Source organism: Rhinopithecus bieti, unplaced genomic scaffold, assembly GCF_001698545.2.
Source record: "Rhinopithecus bieti isolate Rb0 unplaced genomic scaffold, ASM169854v2 scaffold_49762, whole genome shotgun sequence".
NCBI lineage: Eukaryota > Metazoa > Chordata > Mammalia > Primates > Cercopithecidae > Rhinopithecus > Rhinopithecus bieti.
In genome coordinates, this window is record NW_016819845.1 from 218,800 (window position 1) to 242,318 (window position 23,519).

The following is a 23,519-nucleotide window of genomic DNA, read 5'->3' on the forward strand; positions in this document are numbered from 1 at the left end:
AGCAAAGGAAAAAAAACTCTCCCATTTGGTTTCCTGCTATCAGAAACAAAGCTGATTATGTTCCCTCTGTCTTTGAGGAACACCAAACCTACCATGTGGTAATGTTATGTTTGCACCATCAATGATTGCTTGTGCAAGTTCATGATCATTGCTCTCAAAAGCATGTGCAGCAGCCTTCAAGGCATCCCATATCTCTTTCCGGCCTTCAAAAGCTGGTGCAGTATCCCAAAATTCATCCCTCTTGCTGCGTAGTTGTCCATCTGTCATAGGATAATCGCTTTTCCATTTTGGTTTCTCTTTTTTCAAAGGCTGGTTACGACCTAGAGCAACTGAGAAGAAAAATAAAAGACTGAGATCAAAACCAAATTTTATAAAATATGTATCAAAAGTTATCTGGTCATTCCTCTTTTGGATTATTTCATCAAAATTGCAGCCAGAAATTTGCCTTCTAATTTGTGCATTCTGAAATTCCTCTAACACATTTTGGAACTACAAAAGTGAATAGAGACATTAGATTGCTCTATGCAAAACAAATTGGTAGCTCTTTTCCACTCAGTACACCCTCTCCACAGGATCACTAAAATAATTACAGGCTGAGTGCAGTAGATCACACCTGTAATCCCAGCACTTTGGGATGCTGAGGTGGAAAGATTGCTTGAATCCAGGAGTTCAAGACTAGCCTGGGCAACATGGTGAGATCCCATCTCTACAAAATACACAAAAATTAGTCTGGCATGTTGGCATGTGCCTGTGGTCCCAGCTACTTGGGAGGCTGAGGTGGGGGGATAACTTGAGCCTGGGAGGTTGTGTTTGCAGTGAGCCATGACCACACCACTGCATTTCAGCCGGGGCAAGAGTGAGACCTCATCTCCAATAAAACAAAACAAAACAAAAAACCCCCAGAGAATTATAGTTGTAACGGATGTACCACTCTGGTGGAGGATGTTGATAATCAGGGAAAGGAAGCTATGTATGTGTAGGCACTGGGGGTACATGGGAAATCTCTGTACCTTCCTCTCAATTCTGTTATGAATCTAAAACTGCTCTAAAAATTTTTTTTAAAATACAATGAAAGTTTTGTTTTGTTCATTTTAAAAGAACTACCTAGAAGATAAGTGTTTCATCAGACTGTAAGAGCAGGATATGAGTGTCAAGAGACACCATAAAAGAGAGGCAAGATACACTGGGGAAGCCAAATGACAATAGTAGCTTGGACACATGAAACCAGGAAGTAGGAACTGAGAAAATCCAAAGAGGCAAAAGACTGCTTTTCAGTTTCCAGAGAAAGAAGAGCCAAACCACCAGAATCATCAACAAACTGATTAGAGGAATGCTTCCTCTAGCATTCTACTGTCTGGACTTTAGTCAAGGAACTGTAAGTACCTTTCTCTGGAACTCAAACAGGAACTAATTTACAAAGGGTAGAATCAGTACTTTAGTTTTTTTGAGGAACTGGGAATAAAAGAGATAATCTTTGATGCTAGGCCAAGTGATTAGGTCCGAACCACAAGGAGCAGAAGAACTACAATACCGTACCCTAGTTTCAACCCAAGAGAAGAAGAAAACAGAGGGCAAGTGGCAGCATCTCCCCTTAGAGAATGTTACGTAGTAGTAGTGCTGAAACAAGTCTGATGCAGCATCCTTGCACCCAGACACCTATCTGGTGTATTATCTGTGATCTATTTCCATGGGTCATACTGACCTACAGAGCCATTCTTATTTATGGCTCTGTAAGATTATACAGTGCCACTGATAGGAAATAGTTTGATAGATGGGATAGAAGATAAAAAGAAAATTGAAGCTGGATGAAAAGATTAAGATTGTTGGAAAAGAGTAGGTGGGAAATGACAGAGCGGGTGGGAAGGAGAGAGGGTGTGTGTCAAAATTCAATGTTCTATATTTAATTGCAGAAAGAATACCAATTTTAAAGAAATTACTCTCAAATTGGTTCTAAAGCATCCACGAAATTGACTACTCCCTCATTGGCCCAGGGCCAGATGAAATTTGGGTTACGCAAAACAGAAAATAAAATGACTCCAGACCCTGGGCTATCTCTACTCTCCAGGCTATACTCTCAGATGATAAGATCAATAGAGACTGCCATGTCAGGTCTCTTCTGTCCTCTCCCCTCAGGGTGGCACACCAAAGGACTAGCTGTTTTCCACTTAAAACATTCAGCATTAACTCAAATACTTTTTGCCCTCTAACTTGTCCTAGTGAAATGCAAAACAGGTGAGTTCTGCAAACGTGAGGAAGCAGAACAGGAAACCCATCCATTAAGTAGCAGAGCTGGAAACAGAATCCAAGTCTCTTTATTTAATCAACAAATATGTACTGAGTGTCTACTGGGCGTAACACTACAGATGCGCCTATTTAATTCAAATGTGAGAAACAGTCTATGCTAATGATTTTTCCCTACTTCTTCCAAATAATACAGATAATGCAGCTAGAGCATAATTCTCTAAAAGATGTTCAGAATCTGGTCTGATAACCACAACCCACTGATTGCACCAACATGATGGAATGCAAAGTAGACTTTATTTTCTGCTACATTATCATTTAGATGAGTTAGAGACAGTTTACGGACAACACTCAGCTTATTGACCAGGAAGTGGAAGATGGCACAGTAAGTAGGTAGGCTCAGTAAGATATTTATCTGAATAAAGTTTTTGTCTACCTGAGTATTTCTACAGAATTATCTATAGACTTTATTTTCTGCTACATTATCATTTAGATGAGTTAGAGACAGTTTACAGACAACACTCAGCTTACTGACCAGGAAGTGGTAGATGGCATAGTAAGTAGGTAGGCTCAGTAAGATATTTACCTGAATAAAGTTTTTGTCTGAGTATTTCTACAGAATTATCTGGCCTAATATGTATTAAATGCACAAGACATAACTCAGTATAATCTTTCCTGTCACTCTGAGAGAATTACAGAGCACGGACAAGAAACAACAAAACCTCTACAGAAGAATCTCAGGGCCTAAAACTAAAGTAAATGAAAAGAAGAGGCCTTTGAAAAGAGGAAGCCAACAGAAAAACAAAGTACCTTGGAAAAATTGTAAAACACCTTCCTTACAAATGTGAGGTAGGTTCATTTCACCTCTCTCCACTTGTACTAAGCACAGAAGAACAAAGTCCCAAAAAAAGAACAGATGATGCATTTATGTTGCTTAAGGAAAATCATTCCAAATGCATTTTCTTTATCTTTAATTTTTAAATTTTATTTATTTGAGACAGAGTCTTGCTCTGTCACCCAGGCTGGAGTGCACTGGTACGACTCGACTTACTGCAACCTCCGCCTCCTGGGTTCAAGTGATTCTCCTGCCTCAGCCTCCCGAGTAGCTGGGACTACAGACCCACGCGACCACGCCCAGCTAATTTTTGTATTTTTAGTGGAGACAGGGTTTCACCATGTTGGCCAGGATGGTTTCAATCTCTTGACTTCATGATCTGCCCACCTCAGCCTCCCAAAGTGCTGGAATTACAGGCATGAGCCACCGCGACAGGCCCCAAATGCATTTTCAAATCTACATGCTGTCAAAAGTTTCATAGTAATAATCCTGCAAAAGACAAAATAAATGTTTATGACAAGGAAGATTACTTTTGTTTGCCTATTTCTGCCTGTATCATAAACATAATTAATATAGAATATCTGTCTATAGAATATCCACTACTAAAATGATTAAATCTTTGTAACATAATTACTTTAGTCAAACCACAGAGCAGTGCAGAATTTTCACTACAAAATCTGAGGTTTCAAGCTTCATGTTAAACTAAATGATTAACCCTTGTTAAATAAGTAACTGAGAAAAAAATTAGCATTTGGCAAAAGCATTTGAACTATCCTCTCGTGAAAACATGAAAATATTAGGGTTGTTAAGAGGACTTAAGTTCATATTCATAAACCACTCATAAAAACTGCAAATAAATATTTGCTAAATAAGTAAAAATGAACTTGGTGGTACTGTATGAAATAACACCTGTAAGTCCTTTGGCAAAAATATACAGGCTTTCTTTTCATAATTTCCAAATCCCTTCCTTAAATGTTAAATAAATGTCCTATGATTGCCATGCACTTCCTTGTGCCTTATCAGAGTACACTTTATAGGCATTTGTTCACCAAATCTTATCCTCTGAGTTCAGGTGGTGCCACAAACCTGTATTTCTGAAAATGCAGTACTTGGACATAATCAGCCTGGCAGCTAAGTACCTCATGTTTGCACCAAGCCAACATTTTTGTAAGATGTGGAATATATATATACTCAACTGGATTTCATTTTATGCTCTGAAACTTTCCGTTTTATCTGCTTCACACATCCTCTGACTGCTGATACCAAAAGAGAGATGCTTGGTATCATTCATAGCATATAGGACTAGGTACCATGCTCTAACAGTGAAGAATTTAAAGACAGGAAACATCTTTTATTCCCCAAATTTCTGCTTCTCTATCCTTCAATTGCAGGTAACCAACCATCTTTAGTTCTCTATGAATTAACATGTGAGATATAAAAAATTAATAAAGCCATCTAATGTTAAACAACTACACAATCTATTTTAGAAAATATCCTTTCCCCCTTCAATCCACATTTACCATTTCTTTCAACACGTGTCCAAAAGTCATCTTTTTCTCAGAAGCCTCTTAATCATATTCACCCACTCTTTATCTTTCCTTGTAATCTTTAAACACTTCTTCCCACTCTGTAACAAATAAATAGATCTAACACACAGAAAACCCAAGTAAGGCTTGTTTCTCAGATCTAAGTAACACATAACTTTAAATATTTTTACTACATAATTTAAAGCATTCTACCAAAAACTCATTTTCACATTGGTAAAAAAACAATCAATTTTGAAGTTAAGTATGATTATAATTATTTTCCTATTTTGGGTTCCTCTTTGAAAAACCTTGATTTAATGATGGAACTCTTCAAATGAAGAAAGAAGAGGCCATAATGCATGGATAAGGTAAAAATATCAAGATGACTCAAGCAACAGCTTTTAACAGGTTGAAAACTGGAAGCATCAGTTTCCATAAGACAACAGCACGAGGGAAAAAATGGAATATTAGAACTCTTCCATAATAGACGGTGCTAAACTGAAAGGACACTTGCAAATATTTTCACGTAAATTTAGAATGCACTATATATACACATATATACATACATGCATAACACATATATTCCCTTTATCTAAAGCAACTAACTGCCAAAATAAAAATAGGGATATGGGAATTAAAATGCCTAAAATGCCAACATCAATATGATATCCAAATCTTCTCTACTGTTTGAGAATTTTTTTTTTTTTTTTTTTTTTTTGAGGCGGAGTCTCGCTCTGTCGCCCAGGCTGGAGTGCAGTGGCCGGATCTCAGCTCACTGCAAGCTCCGCCTCCCGGGTTTACGCCATTCTCCTGCCTCAGCCTCCCAAGTAGCTGGGACTACAGGCGCCCGCCACCTCGCCCGGCTAGTTTTTTATATTTTTTAGTAGAGACGGGGTTTCACCGTGTTCGCCAGGATGGTCTCGATCTCCTGACCTCGTGATCCGCCCGTCTCGGCCTCCCAAAGTGCTGGGATTACAGGCTTGAGCTACCGCGCCCGGCCCTGTTTGAGAATTTAAAGGGAGAAGAGACCTTAGATTGTACAATCCAACCTTACTGACAGATAGGAAACTAAGATGCAACAAGGATGGCTTAAAATAATGAGCCCGTACTAGAACGCACATGCCCAGATTCAAAGTCCAAATCTCACTGGGCGCGGTGGCTCACATCCCAGCACTTTGGGGGGCTGAGGCAGGAGGATCACTTGAAGCCAGGAGTTCGAGACCAGCCTGGCTAACATGGTGAAACCCCCTTTTTTTTTTTTTGGAGATGGAGTTTCACTCTTGTCGCTGGAGTGCAACAGCATGATCCGGTTCACTGCAACCTCTGCCTCCCGGGTTCATGTGATTCTCCTGCCTCAGCCTCCTGAGTAGCTGGGATTACAGGCACCTGCCACCACACCTGGCTGATTTTTGTATTTTAGTAGAGACAAGGTTTCACCATGTTGGTCAGGCTGGTCTCGAACTCCTGACCTCAGGTGATCCACCAGCCTTGGCCTCCCAAAGCGCTGGGATTACAAGCATGAGCCACCGTGCCCGGCCTGGTGAAACCCCATCTCTACCAAAATACAAAATTAGCCAGGCGTGTGGTAGGCACCTGGAATCCCAGCTACTCAGCAGGCTGAGGCAGGAGAATCACTTCCTTGAACATGGGAGGCAGAGGTTGCAGTGGACTGAGATCACACCATTGTTCACAGCCTATCGGCAGCGAACTCTCTCCACAAAACAAACCAGTAACACACCAGATCATCTCTTCCATATACCCTGCTGCGACTAAACATTGTTTTATAACACAAGCAACAGAAATACACTCTAAAAAGATATCTGAATTGTTTTTCTACGTGAATACCATCATGGGCTTCCTTGGCCCGATGGATGACGGACAAAGGAAAACTAACAAAGAGAAGCAGCAGACTCCCTAGCCCTATCTAATCCTACCACTTAACATGTTGTAGAGAGAGCATGATCAACTAAAAGGAATCACTAACAGTAAAGAAGCGGTGATGTGGTTTTAACAGTCTATCACCTTTCAACTATACAAGTACTACGCAATCTATAACAACATTAGAGACTAAGGATCAAATGTGGGAATATCTGCCTAACAAGTTAGATACCATCCTTCAGTGGCTATAATTTTATTAAAAATGAAATAAAATGAACTTCTGGCCATGCTTAAATCCTAAATCTTACACAACTGAAGCATAATAATTTTTAAAGGCATTTATATAAATTATCTGTTTTTGTATGAAGTAAGCCTTATTGGTGAAAGAAAAAAAAAAATCAACATAACTGTCAATAATGACTATCCTTGGCCCTGATCCTCAAAGAAGTGTAGTCCCCCTTACCAAGAGATCTGAGCATACAAGACAGGCAACATTGTAAAGCCTACGCAACATTGTATGTTCTAAGACTTTTCCGCCCACGTTTTTTTTATACTGATAGTTCTCAGATTTTATCAAGACTTTCTCTTCTTTTTTTTGAGACAGAGTCTTGCTCCTGTCCCCTAAGGCTGGAGTGCAGTGGCTCAACTGCAAGCTCCGCCTCCCAGTCCACGACATTCCTGCTTCCAGCCTCCCAAGTACTGGGACTACAGGCGCCCCACCACCACGCCCCGGCTAATTTTTTGTACTTTTTAGTAGAGACGGGGTTCACGCATGTTATGCCAGGATTGGTCTCGATCTCCTGACCTTGTGATCGCGCCGCACCTCAGCCTCCAAAAGAGGCTGGAATTACAGGCGTGAGCCACAGCACCGGGCCCAAGATTTTCTAATGGGTGAGTGTTATTAAAAGTATTATGAAAGCACACATTAAGTCCTCCCCCAACACCAAAAACAACTTTATTGAGAAACGATACGTATCATGAAATTGGACTCAAGAATATTGTCGCCTAGGCAGTCTGGTGTGGTAGGGCTCACGCTTGTAATCCCAGGACTCTTGGAAGGCCAAGGTAGACAGACCTACTGGACCCCAAGGAGTTCAAGATCAGGCTGGGAGCATACTGAGACCCTCACTCTATCATAAATACATATATATATTATTATTTTAGATTTATATTATAAATCTATATACTCTAGAAATATATGTAACTCTCTCTATATAAAATCTAAAAACTCTAGATTCAATATACTGAACTGAGAAGAATATGATACCCTAACATGAGATCCAGCTGCAACTTTTAAGTAGTATATAAACTCCTAAGATGGTTTACTTTACTGGTTGGGGGCAATGGGCTTTATCATGAGTTACATTTTCTTTTTGGACTGTAGAGACCTTTTTTTCGCTTTCATTCAGAGAAAAAATGGAACACACATAAAATCAAGGATGTTGGCTGGGCACCGGTGGCTCACACGCTTAATTCGCATATTGGGAAGGGCCCGACGTGGGTGGATCAAGGCCTGAGGTCAGGAGTTTGAGCAAGCCTGGCCAACATGGCAAAACCCTGTCTCTAACTAAAAATACAAAATTTAGGCTGGGCGCGGTGGCTCAAGCCTGTAATCCAGCTACTTTGGGAGGCCGAGACGGGTGGGATCACGAGGTCAGGCAGATCGAGAACATCCTGGCTAACCACGGTGAAACCCCGTTCCAACTAAAAAATACAAAAAACTAGCCAGGTGAAGGTGGCGGGCGCCTGTAGTACCAGCTACTCGGGGGCTGAGCAGGATGAATGGCGTGATCCGCGGGAGGCGGAGCTTGCAGTGGAGCTTGAGCATCCGCCACTAACTCCAGCCTGGGCGATCAGAGGCGAGACTCCGTCTCAAAAAAAAAAAAAAAAAAGAAAAAAAAAAAATACAAAATTAGTGGCCCGGCGTGGTGGTGCGCATCTGTAATCCCAGCTACTCAGGAAGCCCCTGAGGCAGGAGAATCGCTGAACCCAGAGGCGGAGGTTGCAGTGAGCTGAGATTCACGCCATTGGCAGCTCAGCTTGGGTGAGCAAGAACGAAACTCTGCTGCAAAAAAAAAAAAAAGCCCACTTACTACACTTTTAACAGCTATTTGGGAAACAGTGTGTAGATGGCAAATGAGACAGAATAAAACAACTAAAGTTTAAGAGGACCAGAAATGAAATAAAAGCTAGCTCATACGTTGCAGATAATATATTAGTTTGCAGATAACAGCATCAAATCTGCAATTAGATATAATAGATACATAATAATTGCCAGATGGTATATTATAGTTTGATATCTGGTAGGGCCAGGTATTATAAAACCTCTATAATTGATAAGTATAAGGCTTGGCGGGCGCGGTGGCTCAAGCCTGTAATCCCAGCACTTTGGAGGCCGAGACGGGCGGATCACCGAGGTCAGGAGATCGAGACCCATCCTGGCTAACACCGGTGAAACGCCGCTCCTACTAAAGAAAAACAAAAATTAGGCCGGGCGAGATGGCGGGCGCCTGTAGTCCCAGCTATCTCGGGGAGGTCTGAGGCAAGGAGAAATGGCGTAAACCTGGTGAGGGCGGAGCTTGCATTGAGCTGAGATGCGGGCCACTGGCACTCGCAGCCCGGGCGACAGAGGCCAAGACTCCGTCTCAAAAAAAAAAAAAAAAAAAAAAAAGAAAAGAAAGTATAAGGTCTTTTCTGACGCTTGTTCTCACTATGGTAAATAAAAAAGTCTTTTTGAAAAGAGGTATAAGGCTGGCTGGGTGTGCTGGCTCATACCTCTAATCCCAGCATTTTGGGAGGCCAAGATGCAAAGATCACCTGAGCCCAGGAGTTTGAAACCAGCCAACCTGGCTACCATGGCAAAACCTCGTCTCTACGAAAAATACAAAAATTAGCCGGGTGTAGTTGTGTATACCTGTAGTCCCAGCTACTTGGAGACTGAGGTGGGAGGATCACTTGAGCCTGGGAGGTCAAGGCTGCAGTGAGCTGTGATCGTGCTACTGCACTCTAGCCTGGGCAACAGAGGAAGACCCTCATGAATGGCTTGGTGCCCCTCCCATGAGATCTGGTTGTTTAAAAGAATACAGCACTTCCTCCCCTTTTTTTCTCTTGCTATGTGATACAACGGTTCCCCCTTTGCCTTCCGCCATGATTGTAAGCTCCCTGAGGCCAACAGGAACAGAGGCCAGTGCCATGCTTCCTGTACAGCCTGTAGAACCATGAGCCAAATAAAACTCTTTATAAATTACCCAGTCTCAGGTATTCCTTTATGGCAAGGCAAACAGTCAGATTAACACACTATAATATTGTTGTCATACCTAAGAAAAATTTTTTAAAAATTTATATCATCTATCACAAAGTCTTATTTAGATTTATCCAACTGTCCCAAAATGTTTTTCATACCAAGTTCCAATCAAGGCTTATGTGTTGTCATTTGATGTAGGCCAATGGTTCTCAGCTGGGGACAGTTTTGCCCTCCAGGGGATATGGCAATGTGTGACGACATTTTAACTTGTTCCTTTACCCTCTGTATTAATCTACAAATAGGAAGTTAGGTTTAGAAGCTTTATTAGAGTCAAGTAAAACATTTTGAGTAAGAATTCCTCAAATATGTCTCATACTCTTTATGTTGCCACACATGAGGAGGCGAAGTTTGGCTACTTGGTTAAGGCAACTGAATGTCAAGCCTATGATATAATTTGTCCTTGGCAATTACCAGTACATGGGGTGATCTGTGACATCTTGAATATCCTGTTACCCATGATGCTTTAGTGTATCTACTGATGATCCTTACCTGAAACAGCTATAGGGTTGTAAAAGGGTGATTCTTCTAAGTATGTCATTCTTTTCATCCTTTAATACTGGCATTCTTTGGTAAGAAAAGGTCTTCCCTCATTCCCTTTTAGTAGTAAGGAGTCATGAACTTTTATTTAGTTGATACAGTAAAATAAATTTCAGTCACTATGCATGCTCCAAAATTGACCCACATTGTCTCCTTCAAATTGCTTTTCTGTAGAGACAGGGTCTCGCTATGTTACTGAATCTGGTCTCAAACTCCTGTCCCAGGCTCAAGTGAGCCTCCCCTCCTCGGCCTCCCAAAGTGCTGGGATTACAGGTGTGAGCCACCATGCCTGGCCTCTTTTTTTTTTTGAATACTTTGCCAATACAACTTTTTTTGGGGAAAAATCATCAAATCCTGTAAAGAATAAGACATAAAATACAATAAGGTACTCCAGTTCTGACCCTGATATCACTTACCAATAGTTTATACAATTGAAGTTCCACAACACGGCTACAGACTGCATGTGTGTCCTCCTCACAAAACTTGTGTGCTGAAGATCTAATACTCAATGTGATAGTATTTGGAGGTGGGGCACTGAATTAAGACTAGAGAGGAGACATGATTTTTCCTTGCCACGTGAAGACACAGCAAGAAGATAATTGTATGTAAACCAGGCAGATGGAGGCCCCCACCAGATACCAAATCAGCTGGCACCTTGACTCAAACTTTCCAGCCTCGAGAATTGTTAGAAACAATTTTTTAATTTTTATTTATTTATTTATTTATTTTTTTGAGAGGGAGTTTTGCTCTTGTCGCCAAGGCTGGAGTACAATGGTGTGATCTCAGCTCACTGCAACCTCTGCCTCCAGGGTTCAAGTGATTCTCCTGCCTTAGCCTCCTGAGTAGCTGGGATTACAAACGCCCGCCAACATGCCCGGCTAATTTTCGTATTTTTAGTAGAGACGGGGTTTCACTATGTTGGCCAGGCTGGTCTGGAACTCCAGACCTCAGGTGATCTACCCGCCTTGGCCTCCCAAAGAATTTGCATTGTTTAAGTCACCCAGATAATGGAATTCTGTTAGGCAGCCTAAGCTAAAGCAGATATTGGTACCAAGAAGTAGGGTGCTGATGTAACAAATACCTAAAAATGTGGAAGTGTCTGCTTAACGCATGAAGACTGGAAGAGTTTTAAGGTACAGGCTAGAAAAAGCCAGTAACACCATAAAGGGACTTCTTAAAGGCAATTCTGGTGAGGGCTCTGAAGGAAAACATGAAAGCTGGAGAGAAAGCCTCAATCTTCTTAGAGAATATACGCATAATCATGTGTGTATTCCCTATGAAGAATACACGAACAGAATACTGATAAAATATGAATGGTAAAGGCCATTCTGATGAGGTCTCAGATGGAAATAAGGAATATGTTATTGGAAACTGGAGGAAAGGTCATCTTTGTTATAAAGTGGCAAAGAACTTGGCTGAACAATTCAGCCAAGTTGTTCATGTTTGTGTCTTTCAATTGTTCATGTACTTAGTGTTTTGTGGAGGGTAAAACAAAACTATTCAGTTGAGTTCATTTCTATGCCAAGTGTTGAAGGAGCAGCTTGGCTCCTCCTGATTGCATATAGTAAAATGCAATAAGAGAGAAATAAAGGCAGAAATGCTAAGGAAAAAGGAACCAGAACATGGATTTGGGAAATTCTCAGCCTGTCCATATAATAAAAAAAAAAAAAAGAAAAGAAAAAAGCATTTGGAAGAGTACACCCAGGGTGTGGCAGACCAACCGTTTGATAAGGTGATTAGTGTGGGTGTGAATCATGGATTTATTGACCAACCCCAGACGGAACATTGGGAATGTGACGTGGAACGGACGCAGATGGGTCAAAAAGAAGACAGGTTGACAAACTTTTTTTACAGGATAGGACCACAGAGTTATACGGCTGAGAATGTGCACTATTTTTCAAAACATGGGAAGAATGACTCTGAAGGCAAATCAGAGATCAACAGTGCTGCCTCCTTGGTTTCAAAAAGGGAGACCATCATCTTGGGTTTCAGCATGAAGGAAACATTGATCGAGTTGCAACATTCTACTTAGGCCCATGCCTAATCTTCCTACATATTCTTGGGCTCCCTGAACATGCATTCTATAGTCAGACTTCAACGACTGAATGGATATATGGAAAAAATATCCTCATCTATGGGGTAGCGCTTATTTGGAACAAAAACCTGTTAAGTCAGCAACAGTTATTTTAAAAGAATGCTAAATTTTATTTGATAAATCAATTTATAGCAAGACTGTTTCCCTTTTCCTCCCCCCCATCCTTTTTTTTTTCTTTTCTTTTTTTTTTTTTGAGATGGAGTCTTGCTCTGTGGCCCGGACGGGAGTGCAGTGGCCGGATCTCAGCTCACTGCAAGCTCTGCCTCCCGGGTTCACGCCATTCTCCTGCCTCAGTCTCCCGAGTAGCTGGGACTACAGGCGCCCGCCACCTCGCCCGGCTAGTTTTTTGTATTTTTTAGTAGAGATGGGGTTTCACCATGTTAGCCAGGATGGTCTCGATCTCCTGACCTCGTGATCCGCCCGCCTCGGCCTCCCAAAGTGCTGGGATTACAGGCTTGAGCCACCGCGCCCGGCCCCCTTTTTTTTTGAGACAGAGTTTCACTCTTGTTGCCCAGGCTGGAGTACAGTGGCATAATCTTGTCTCACTGCAACCTTTGCCTCCCGGGTTCAAGCAATTCTCCTGCCTCAGCCTCCTGAGGAGCTGGGATTACAGGCATGTGCCACCACACCCAGCTAATTTTTTGTATTTTTAGTAGAGATGGGGTTTCTGCATGTTGGTCAGGCTGGTCTTGAATTCCCAACCTCAGGTGATCTGCCCACTTTAGCCTCCCAAAGTACAGGGATTACAGGTGTGAGCCACCGTGGCCAGCCCCTCCCAGTTTTTGGTGTTAAAATGTCCTGGACACTTGGTGCAGGTCAAGATGTTACAAGCCCACTAGAGCCTATCTCCCTCACTGATTAAGCCCAAAAACTTGGGAAGAGGGAAGAAAATCTGTTTTTTTGTTTGTTTTTTTTTGAGAAGAAGTCTTGCTCTATTGCCCCAGGATGGAATGTAATGGCACAATCTTGGCTCACTGCAACCTCCACCTCCCAGGTTCAAACAATTCTCCTGCCTCAGCCTCCTAAGTAGCTGGGATTACAGGCACCTACCACCACGCCTGGCTAATTTTTGTGTTTTTAGTAAAGATGGGGTTTCACCATGTTGGCCAGGCTGGTCTACGAACTCCTGACCTCAGGTGATCCGCCTGCCTCGGCCTCCCAAAGTGCTGGGATTACAGGTATGAGCCACCAGGCCCAGCCTGTTTTGTAGTCTTTTAAAAGTTCCTAGCAATAGTGGTGGTAGGGAGGACACATAAAACTCAATAAGAAAATCTATTCTAGACAAACCAAGAGAAAGGGTACTGTGGAATATAAGGAAAGTATTTTTTTCTCCCTTTGCATTTTACCACTTTATTACTGCCACTTTACCCCAAAGGCAGTTCCGGTCACATGGAACTACCTGGCAGTGCTGGCAGTAACAACTCTTGAGAGGAGCTTGTCTTTCTAGCCATAAGGCAGATAAAAGATCTCCTTGGTAATGGAGATCATGGGGGAAACTGCAGAGCAGACAGCTAAAGAAGAGAATACCCTAAAATTCTGTGTTTGAACTGACCCAAGTTCTACGTTCACCTCTAACCTGTGCATGCATGGAACAGTACCAAAACAATACAGCCATGGCTCTCTGAGAAATAAATTCTATTTGGGAGGCCAAGATGGGTGGACTGCTTGAGCTCTGGAGTTCGAGACCAGCCTGGGCAACATGGTGAAACCTCGTCTCTACTAAAAATACAAAAACTGGCTGGGCCTGGTGGCGCATGCCTGCAATCCCAGCTACTTGGGTAGCTGAGGCAGGAGAATCGTTTGAACCCTGGAGGCGGAGGCTGCAGTGAGCAGAGATCACACCACTGCACTCTAGCCTGGGTGACACAGTAAAAGACACTGACTCAAAAAAAAAGAAAAAGAAAAAGAAATGAATTCTGATATAAACCACCACTCTAGCCCCACAGTAACCTAAATGGTGCATGTGCTATGCACAAAGCAAAGTCTTTGAAAAGTGAACTGACATCAGAACCACTAGCAACAAAAGCAGAGGCAGAACATGCCGGCTGAACCTAGCAGGGTTGATTGCCTGCTAAAACAAAACAAAATCAAAGTTCTCCAGATTTTTATAAGGAAACAGATTCTCACATAATATTCAAAATGTCCAGGATGTAATCCAAAATTACTCAACACACAAAGAGCCAGAAATATGTGACCAATTTTCAAAGGAAAAGACAATCAGCAAATGGAAAATCTGAGATGATCCAGATGTTGAAATTATCAAAGACTTCAAAGCAGTTATTATAACCATGTTCCATGGTGGGGTGGGAGAGGAAAGGGAACTCTCTTGAAACAAATGAACGTTTTTAGCAGAGAAACTGAAACGCTAATCAAGAGCTAAATATAAATTTTATAAATGAAAAATAGAAAATCTATTTTCTATTTCTCAATAAATAAAATAAAAAATAGAAACATTTAAACAATCCAAAATGAAGGCAGAAAACAGAAAGCAAAGGAACAAAAACTGGAGGGAACAAACAGAAAACACATAACACAACGTCAGACCTAAATCCAATCATATCAGTCACTATATGGTCTAAACAAACCAATTTTAAAAAGAAACACATTGTGAGATTCCCGTTTTTTTTTTGAGATGGAGTTCACTCCGTTGCCCAGGCTGCAGTGCAGTGGTGCAATCTTGGCTCACTGCAGCCTCCGCCTCCCAGGTTCAAGCAGTTCTCCTGCCTCAGCCTCCCAAAAGCTGGGACTACAGGCGCATGCTACCATGCCTGGCTAATTTTTGTATTTTTAGTAGAGACAGGGTTTCCCCATGTTGGCCAGGCTGGTCTCGAACTCCTGTCCTTAAGTGATCTGCCCTCCTGGGCCTCCTAAAGTGCTGGGATTACAGGTGTGAGCCACCACGCCCAGCCGAGATTGCTTTTTTTTGAGACAGTCTTGCTCTGTCGCCCAGGCTGGAGTGCAATGGCTCGATCTTGGCTCACTGCAACGTCTGCCTTCCAGGTTCAAGCCATTTTCCTGTCTCAGCCTTCCGAGTAGCTGGGATTGTGCCACCATACCCTACTAATTTTTGTATTTTTAGTAGAGACGGGGTTTCACCATGTTGGTCAGGCTGGTCTCAAACTTCTGACCCCATGATCCGCGTGCCTCGGCCTCCCAAAGTGCTGGGATTACAGGCATGAGCCACCGCATCCAGCCCGAGATTGCATTTTTAAAGATTCAACTACATGCTATCCACAAGAAATCCCTGTAAGTATGTTAACATAGAGAAGGTAGAAGTAAAAGGATGATGACTAGCATTACAGGATGATAAATAGCATCATGCAAATACTAATCAAAAGAAAGTTGAAGTGGCTATACTGCACCAGACAAAGTAATCTTCTGAACCTAGGAACAGCTCCAGAAATAAATGATAACAGCAAAAGTCAATTCACCAAGAAGACATGGCGATATTAAGTATGTACCTAATAACAGACATCAAGCAAAAACTGAAAGAATTACAGAAGAAATATGACGGGTACACTGGCTCACACCTGTAATCCCAGCACTCTGGGAGGCCGAGGTGGGAAGATCTCTTGAGCTCGGGAGGTCAAAGTAAAACTATGATCACACCACTGCATCCAACTTGAGCAACACTTTCTCAAATAAAAAACAACCACCACCACCAAAAACAAGAGGACTACAGTGGCTATATTTATAAACAATAAAATAGACTTTAAGACAAACATTTTTACTAAAGATAAAAAGAGATGTTTTATAATTAAAGAATCAATTCATCAGAAAGGCATAACAAATATACACAACAAAACCCCAGAATATTTGAAGCAAGCACAGGATTGAAGGGAAATACAGTTCTACAAACAATACTTGGAAACCTCAATATCCTACTTTCAATAATGTATGAAACATCTAGACAGAATAGCGATAAGGAAACAGGAGATTTGAACATTATAAACCAACTAGACTTAACTGACATAAAGAACATTCTACCCAAAAGGAGCAGAATACACATTCTTCTTAAAAAACATAGAAATTCTCTAGGATAGACTATATGTTAGACCACAAAACAAGTCTCAATAAACTTTAAAAGACTGAAATCATACAAAGTTATCTTGTATGATTACATGGAATAAAGGTAGAAATCCATAACAGAAGTGCCTGGCCTATAAGCAGTAATTTCATAATTAAAGTGTATATTCTTTTTTTTTTTTTTTTTGAGACGGAGTCTCGCTCTGTCGCCTAGGCTGGAGTGCAGTGGCCAGATCTCAGCTCACTGCAAGCTCCGCCTCCTGGCTTTACGCCATTCTCCTGCCTCAGCCTCCCGAGTAGCTGGGACTACAGGCGCCCGCCACCGCGCCTGGCTAGTTTTTTGTATTTTTTTAGTAGAGACGGGGTTTCACCGTGTTAGCCAGGATGGTCTCGATCTCCTGACCTCGTGATCCGCCCGCCTCGGCCTCCCAAAGTGCTGGGATTACAGGCTTGAGCCACCGCGCCCGGCCAAAGTGTATATTCTTTAGCTGGGATTACAGGTATGTACCACCAAGCCCAGCTAGTAGTTTTCCTACTTTTTGGAGAGATGGGGTTTTGCCATGTTGCCCAGGCTGGTTTTCACCGCAAGCCATCTGCCCATCTTGGCTTCCCAAAGTGCTGAGATTACAGGCGTTGAGCCACCAGCCCGGGCCAAAATGTATGCTTCATTGCACAATTAAGCAAAGAAAAAAAAAATGTTGGCCGGGCGCAGTGGCTCATGCCTGTAATCCCAGCACTTTGGGAGGCCGAGGTGGGTGGATCACCTGAAGTCAGGAGTTCAAAACCAGCCTGGACAACATGGTGAAACCCCCGTCTCTACTAAAATATAAAAATTAGCTAGGCGTGGGGGCATGTGCCTGTAATCCTAGCTACTCAGGAGGGTGAGGCAGGAAAATCACTTGAACTTGGGAGGCAGAGGTTGCAGTGAGCTGAGATCACGCCACTGCACTCCAGCCTGGGCAACAACAGTGAAACTCCGTCTTAAAAAAGAAAGAAAGAAAAAAAAAAAAAGTTACTATTCTTTGAGAACTCAAAACATTTTAGACATGTTAGAACTACATAATATACAAAAACATCAATTAAATACATAAAAAAAATATACATCAATATAGAAACGCACTATCTACAATGCAAATAACTAGCCTCACCTCAAAGCAGGAGTTCTGAGACATTCAAAATCTTAGAGCATAGTTTGTCATTGTGCATGACAGTATAACTATAAAGTAATGAGACTGTATAACAAATGCTACATCTAAAACTAATTATGTATAATCACTATATATTTATACAGATATATCCTGAGTAGGTAAAGGTTGATGAGGCATCCTAAGTCCCAGGAATAAACAGAAGTTTATTAACATTTCACACAAATAAAAAACAAATTTACCAAGAGGGAGAAACTAAAATGGAATACAAATAGAAATAAATGAACCTAACTGTATTTCAAGTGAATACTGTAACTACACTGAAAGGGCATGGACCTAACTCAAATTTTCAAGTTATTTTACTCCCAGTCTAAGGAAAAAAAGAACTATAAACAAGGATTGAACTTGATACAGTTTTGTTTTTCACAATGATACGAATTAGCAGTTCCAAAACTGTGTGTATTCTTGGGTTGAACATCTAAGTAAATATGCTGTGGAAATCAGGAGCCAGGTTTTTACTAGGGAAGAGTTATAAAAACGACAAAAGAATGTTAGAAAGAAGCATGTAAAGCTGTAATTAGATATATTAGTATGAAATCCACTGTGTTTTCTCTTTTTTTTGAGACAGAGTCTTGCTCTGTTGTCCAAGCTGCAGTGCAGTGGCACGATCTTGGCTCACTACAACCTCCACCTCCTGGGTTCAAATGATTCTCCTGCCTCAGCCTCCCAAGTAGCTGGGATTATAGACATGCACCACCACACCCAGCTAATTTTAATATTTTTAGTAGAGACGAGGTTTCACCATGTTGGCCAGGCTGGTCTTGAACTCTCACCTCAAGTGATCTGCCCACCTCGGCCTCCCAAAGTGCTGGGATTACAGGCGTGAGGCATGACGTCCAGTCATAATTTTTGTATTTTTAGTAGAGACAGGGTTTCACCATGTTGGCCAGGCTGGTCTCAAACTCCAAGTGATTCAACCCCAAGTGATCTTGGCTTCCCAAAGTGCTGGGATTAAAGGCATAAGCCACCACGCCGAAATCCACTGTTCTTAATATATAAACATATGTAGATATGTGTTATACATGTGTGTGTGTGCGCGTGTCCTAGCTCTTACAACTGAGAGAACCTAGAGGCAATGACACTTCAGTAGTACCGAGCACATCACTTAGAGTCTAGATCATGGATTTAAAATATTCTTCTCCATTAAAAGAAACCAAAGATCCCTGGCTGAGTTCAGGTCATGGACAAGTAAAATATTAGATGAGTTTGGGATATTTGTTATGGCAGAAAGCAAGTAAGTGTTCAAATAATGAAGGCATGTCAAAATATTACAGGGGTCAGCTTGGAGGGGGTCCCTCTAACTAACATAGCACAATTTGAGCCTCAAAATACATAACAAGGCCAGGCACAGTGGCTCTCACCTGTAATCCCAGCACTTTGGGAGACCGAGGTCGGTGGATCACCTCAGAAGTTTGAGACCAGCCTGGCCAATGTGGTGAAACCTCGTCTCTACCAAAAATACAAACATTAGCTGGGCGTGGTGGTGGGTACCTGTAATGCCAGCTACTTGGGAGGCTGAGGCAGAAGAATTGCTTGAACCTGGTAGGCGGAGGTAGCAGTGAGCTGAGATCGCGCCACTGCACTCCAGCCTGGGCAGTAAGAGTGAAACTCCATCTCAAAAAAAAAAAAAAAAAAAATTACATAAACTCAAATTTTCCCATAAAATGCTTATCATTTGCATTAGGAAAAACAGTTAACTTTACAGTGAAGAAACTTGGCAGTCACCCTATGTGATCAAAGTTAACATCCACAACAATGGGAAAACAGACATTTTGTGACTCCTGATATGCTGCACTAAGGACACAATTTACTTCTGTAATATTCCTGTGTAATAATGAGGAATCTAAACATTCAAATTTATAGACGTGTATAAAATAATTGGCCTGTCCTCAAAATGCCAACATCATGAGAAGACAAAAAAGTCTCAGGAACTGTTCCAGAGCAAAGCAAACTAAGGGGACATAACTAAACAATGCATGATCCTGGATAACTCTGACTATTAATGGAGACAATAGTGAATTGTGAATAAGGCCTGTATAGGTAGATATTAGTATTATGTCAATACCCACCTTCCTGATTTTGATAATTATATTGTGCTTATGAAAGATAACGTCCTTCCAGCCTGGGCAACATGGTAAAACTCTGTCTCTACAAAAAATAAAAAATTAGCCAGGCACGGTGGCATGCACCTGTAGTACCAGCTACTCAGGAGGCTGAGGTGGGAGGATCACCTGAGCTCAGGGAGGTCGAGGCTGCAGTGAGCTGTGATCGTACCACTGCATTCCAGCCTGGACGACAGAGCGAGACTCTGTCTCAAAAAAAAAAAAAAAAAAAAAAAGAAAAGAAAGAAATAAAGAGAGAAAGAAAGAGAGAGAGAAAGAAAGAAAAAAGGAAGGAAGGAACAGATAAAGTAGCCACTAAAGGCCGGGCGCGGTGGCTCAAGCCTGTAATCCCAGCACTTTGGGAGGCCGAGACGGGCGGATCACGAGGTCAGGAGATCGAGACCATCCTGGCTAACACGATGAAACCCCGTCTCTACTAAAAAAAAATACAAAAAACTAGCCGGGCGCGGTGGCGGGCGCCTGTAGTCCCAGCTACCTGGAGGCTGAGGCAGGAGAATGGCGTAAACCCGGGAGGCGGAGCTTGCAGTGAGCTGAGATCCGGCCACTGCATTCCAGCCTGGGCGACAGCGCGAGACTCTGTCTCAAAAAAAAAAAAAAAAAAAAAAAAAAAAATAGCCACTAAAGTATTTAGAGGTAAGAAGGGTTCCTGCCAGAAATATAATCAAACAGTTCCACAGAGAAAAATCTACAGTGTCCAATCATATTCAATCCAAACACTGCCCCAACACATTATCATCAAACTGTCAAAAAAAAAAAAAAAAAAAATCAGAGACAAAGAGAAGATCCTGAAAGCAGCAAGAGAAAAGAAGCAAACAACATATAAGGGACTTCCAATATGGCTAGCAGCAGATATATCAGCAGAAACCTTCACGCCCAGAGACAGTGGGATGATAGGTTCAAAGTGCCGAATGAAAAAAAAAAATGGCAACCAAGAATACCATATCAAGCAAAGCTGTTCTTCAGAATGAAGGAAAGATAAAAGGGTTTCCCATACAAAAGCTGAGTGAGTTCTTCATTACCAGACCTGTCTTACAAGAAATGCTAAAGGTAATTCTTTAAGCTGAAAGAAAGGATGTTAATGAGAAACACAAAACATCTCAAAGTATAAAACTGACTGGTGAAAGTAAATAGAGTAAAATTCAGAATACAGATGGTCTCTGAAGTATAGGGTATATTTGACTTTGGAAATAAAGAGGTCAATTACCTGGGGTAAAGGTGGGATGGAGAGGAAGATGAGGGAGATGACAATAATGTTTCATAGGACTGTTACAAAGACTTAATGAGGTAATATTTCTCAAACAATGAGAACGGTGCCTGTCACAAAGAAAACAACACACAAATGTACACTGAATTAGAAGAAGTAACTCTCAAAGATCACAGAACTAAACAGTGTAACAGGGATTCAAACCAACACTGACTCCAAAGTTCACGTTCTTAACCAGTAGGACTATTCTGCCTCCTGGCTTTAGGAGTTACTTGAAAAAATGTTTAATATGAATCTGGATTTTTCACCTACCCTCCCAGAGTGAAACCGCATTATCAACCCATCTGAGAGGTCTTAAGACTCCATAAGATTTCAAAGATGTGAACCCATGCTTAGGATGGCACAGCAAGTTGGTCCTTTTTTTTCCCCCCCTCTGCGTCCTGGTGCCTGAGGTTAGAAATGGCAGACAGGAAGCCACCAGCACCAAAGACATGATGTCCAGGGAACTGGAGCGCTTTCCCTCTGCCTCCAGACATGATAGGGAACGTACATACCTGGTCCCTGCCAAGAAAGGGAGGGTGGCATTGACCTTTAGTTGTTTGTTGACCAAACAACAAAATAATTCCTAGGCAGCATACATCAATTATCAGAAGCATATTGCTGCCTGTCCTGAGACCACAGCCAAGGGAAGGGCTGTTTCCTAAGAAATACACTAGGAGTACAAAGGACTCTTTCTTCAAGGTGGTCTCCCTCTTCAACCTGAAGTTTCCTTTGCTTGAAAAATTCTAATGTTAAAAGTCTGGCAAAAATGTGTATAAACATACTTTAAGTTGCACTCATTTGTCAAGTCCTTCTCCTTCAATGGGTTTTTGCAGTCAAAGCCCTCTTGCTTTAAAGAATGGACAAGAATCAAAAAGTAGGTTCAACAGGACCATAAGACATATTGGTATGTTAGCTTGTGCAAGATTTTGCTATGAAATCAATAAAGCAGAACTGAGACTAAAAATGTTAAATTCTATCCAGTTATAAAGAAAAATATTTTGACGCAAACAGAGAAAAACTACTAGAAACTATTCTCTTGGGGTTAGATTCATGGGTTAAGACAGAAATATCTCAGATGTCACTTAATCCTCTTCTGTTTTGTTTTTCAAGATAAGGTCTCATTCTATCACCCAGGCTGGAGTGCAGTGGCACCACCAGAGCTCAGTGCAGCCTCAAACTCCTCGGCTCAAGTGACCCTCCTACCTCAGGATCCCAAAGTGCTGGGATTACAGGTGTGAGCCACTGTGCCTGGCCATTTACTATTTTTAAATTTTATCTATGACTACCATCACTACAAAATTCTAAGCTTTATTTTTAGCTTACTTAAGTGCAATGTTCAGAAAGAATAAGAAGTACTATATTCTTGCAAACTATGCTCATAAAAGCTTTGAGAAACTTGCCCATTACTAGCTGGGTATTCCTTTTGCTCTAATACTGTATTTCCTCAAATTAAGTCCTGAGATATAAATCTCTCAAATCAATTGACAAAATTGATATTGTCAGTATCAACCCTATGAATTCCATTTTTTTTTTTTTGAGACAGAGTCTCGTTCTGTCACCCAGGCTGGAGTGCAGTGGCGCAATCTCAGCTCACTGGAAGCTCTGCCTCCCGGGTTCACACCATTCTCCTGCCTCAGCCTCCCGAGTAGCTGGGACTACAGATGCCCGTGACCACGCCCAGCTAATTTTTTGTATTTTTAGTAGAGAAGGGGGTTTCACTGTGTTAGCCAGGATCCTGGTCTCGATCTCCTGACCTCGTGATCCGCCCACCTTGGCCTCCCAAAGGTGGATTCCCATTTGTAAATCCCAAAATGCTGGGATTACAAGCGTGAGCCACCGTGCCCAGCCTTCTTCTTTTTCTTTTTTTTGAGATGGAGTCTCACTCTGTTGCCAGGCTGGAGTGCGGTGGTGTTATCCCCGCTCACTGCAACCTCCACCTCCCGAGTTCAAGCAATTCTCCTGCCTCAGCCTCCCAAGTAGCTGGGATTACAGGTACGCACCACCACGCCCGGCTAATTTTTGTATTTTTAGTAGAGATGAGGTTTCACCTTTTTGGCCACGATCTCTTGACCTCATGATCCGCCTGTCTCAGCCTCCCAAAGTGCTGGGATTACAGGCGTGAGACACTGCACATAGCCCCAACCCTATGAATTCTTAACTTTTTTTATTATTATTTCTAATAAATTTACTCTGACATTCTTTTGAGGAACACATGGAGAACTGACAATTGGTTATGTTAGTTTACATGTTCCCTTGTTCTTATTACATCAGATGTATCTATAAGAAGGGTTTGCTCAGCAGCCCTGGGGGGGGGAAGCATTCACATTCTTTAGGTCTGACCCATGGTAAGGAGAGGGAGGATTAGAGAACATTTACTGACCATATGGAAGTTTTGGATGTTATAAATTCAGAGATTCAGACCAGCTGAATCAAATTAAAATGTTTTAGATAATGGGAGGCAGGACAGAGAGGCATTCAAACTAGCATGTGGCGTTTCCTTCTT

General features: G+C 41.8%; 1 protein-coding gene across 5 annotated transcripts in view; it reads right to left on the reverse strand.

Moving 5' to 3' along the window:
* The window catches only part of UBTD2 (ubiquitin domain containing 2), a 75,532-nt gene that overhangs the window by 24,108 nt on the left and 27,905 nt on the right, over window positions 1-23,519 (reverse strand). Inside the window, exons 2-4 of one of the 5 annotated variants that reach the window (XM_017859294.1) lie at window positions 4,597-4,703; window positions 3,464-3,565; window positions 93-329 (exon numbers count right to left, since the gene is read on the reverse strand). In XM_017859294.1, coding sequence (XP_017714783.1) covers window positions 93-267 — 175 coding nt within the window. In that variant the 5' untranslated portion in view covers window positions 268-329; window positions 3,464-3,565; window positions 4,597-4,703. Of the gene's footprint in view, window positions 1-92; window positions 330-3,463; window positions 3,566-4,596; window positions 4,709-23,519 lie in introns of those variants that run through there. The other 4 variants (XM_017859296.1, XM_017859295.1, XM_017859297.1 and 1 more) reach the window with 4 other exon arrangements.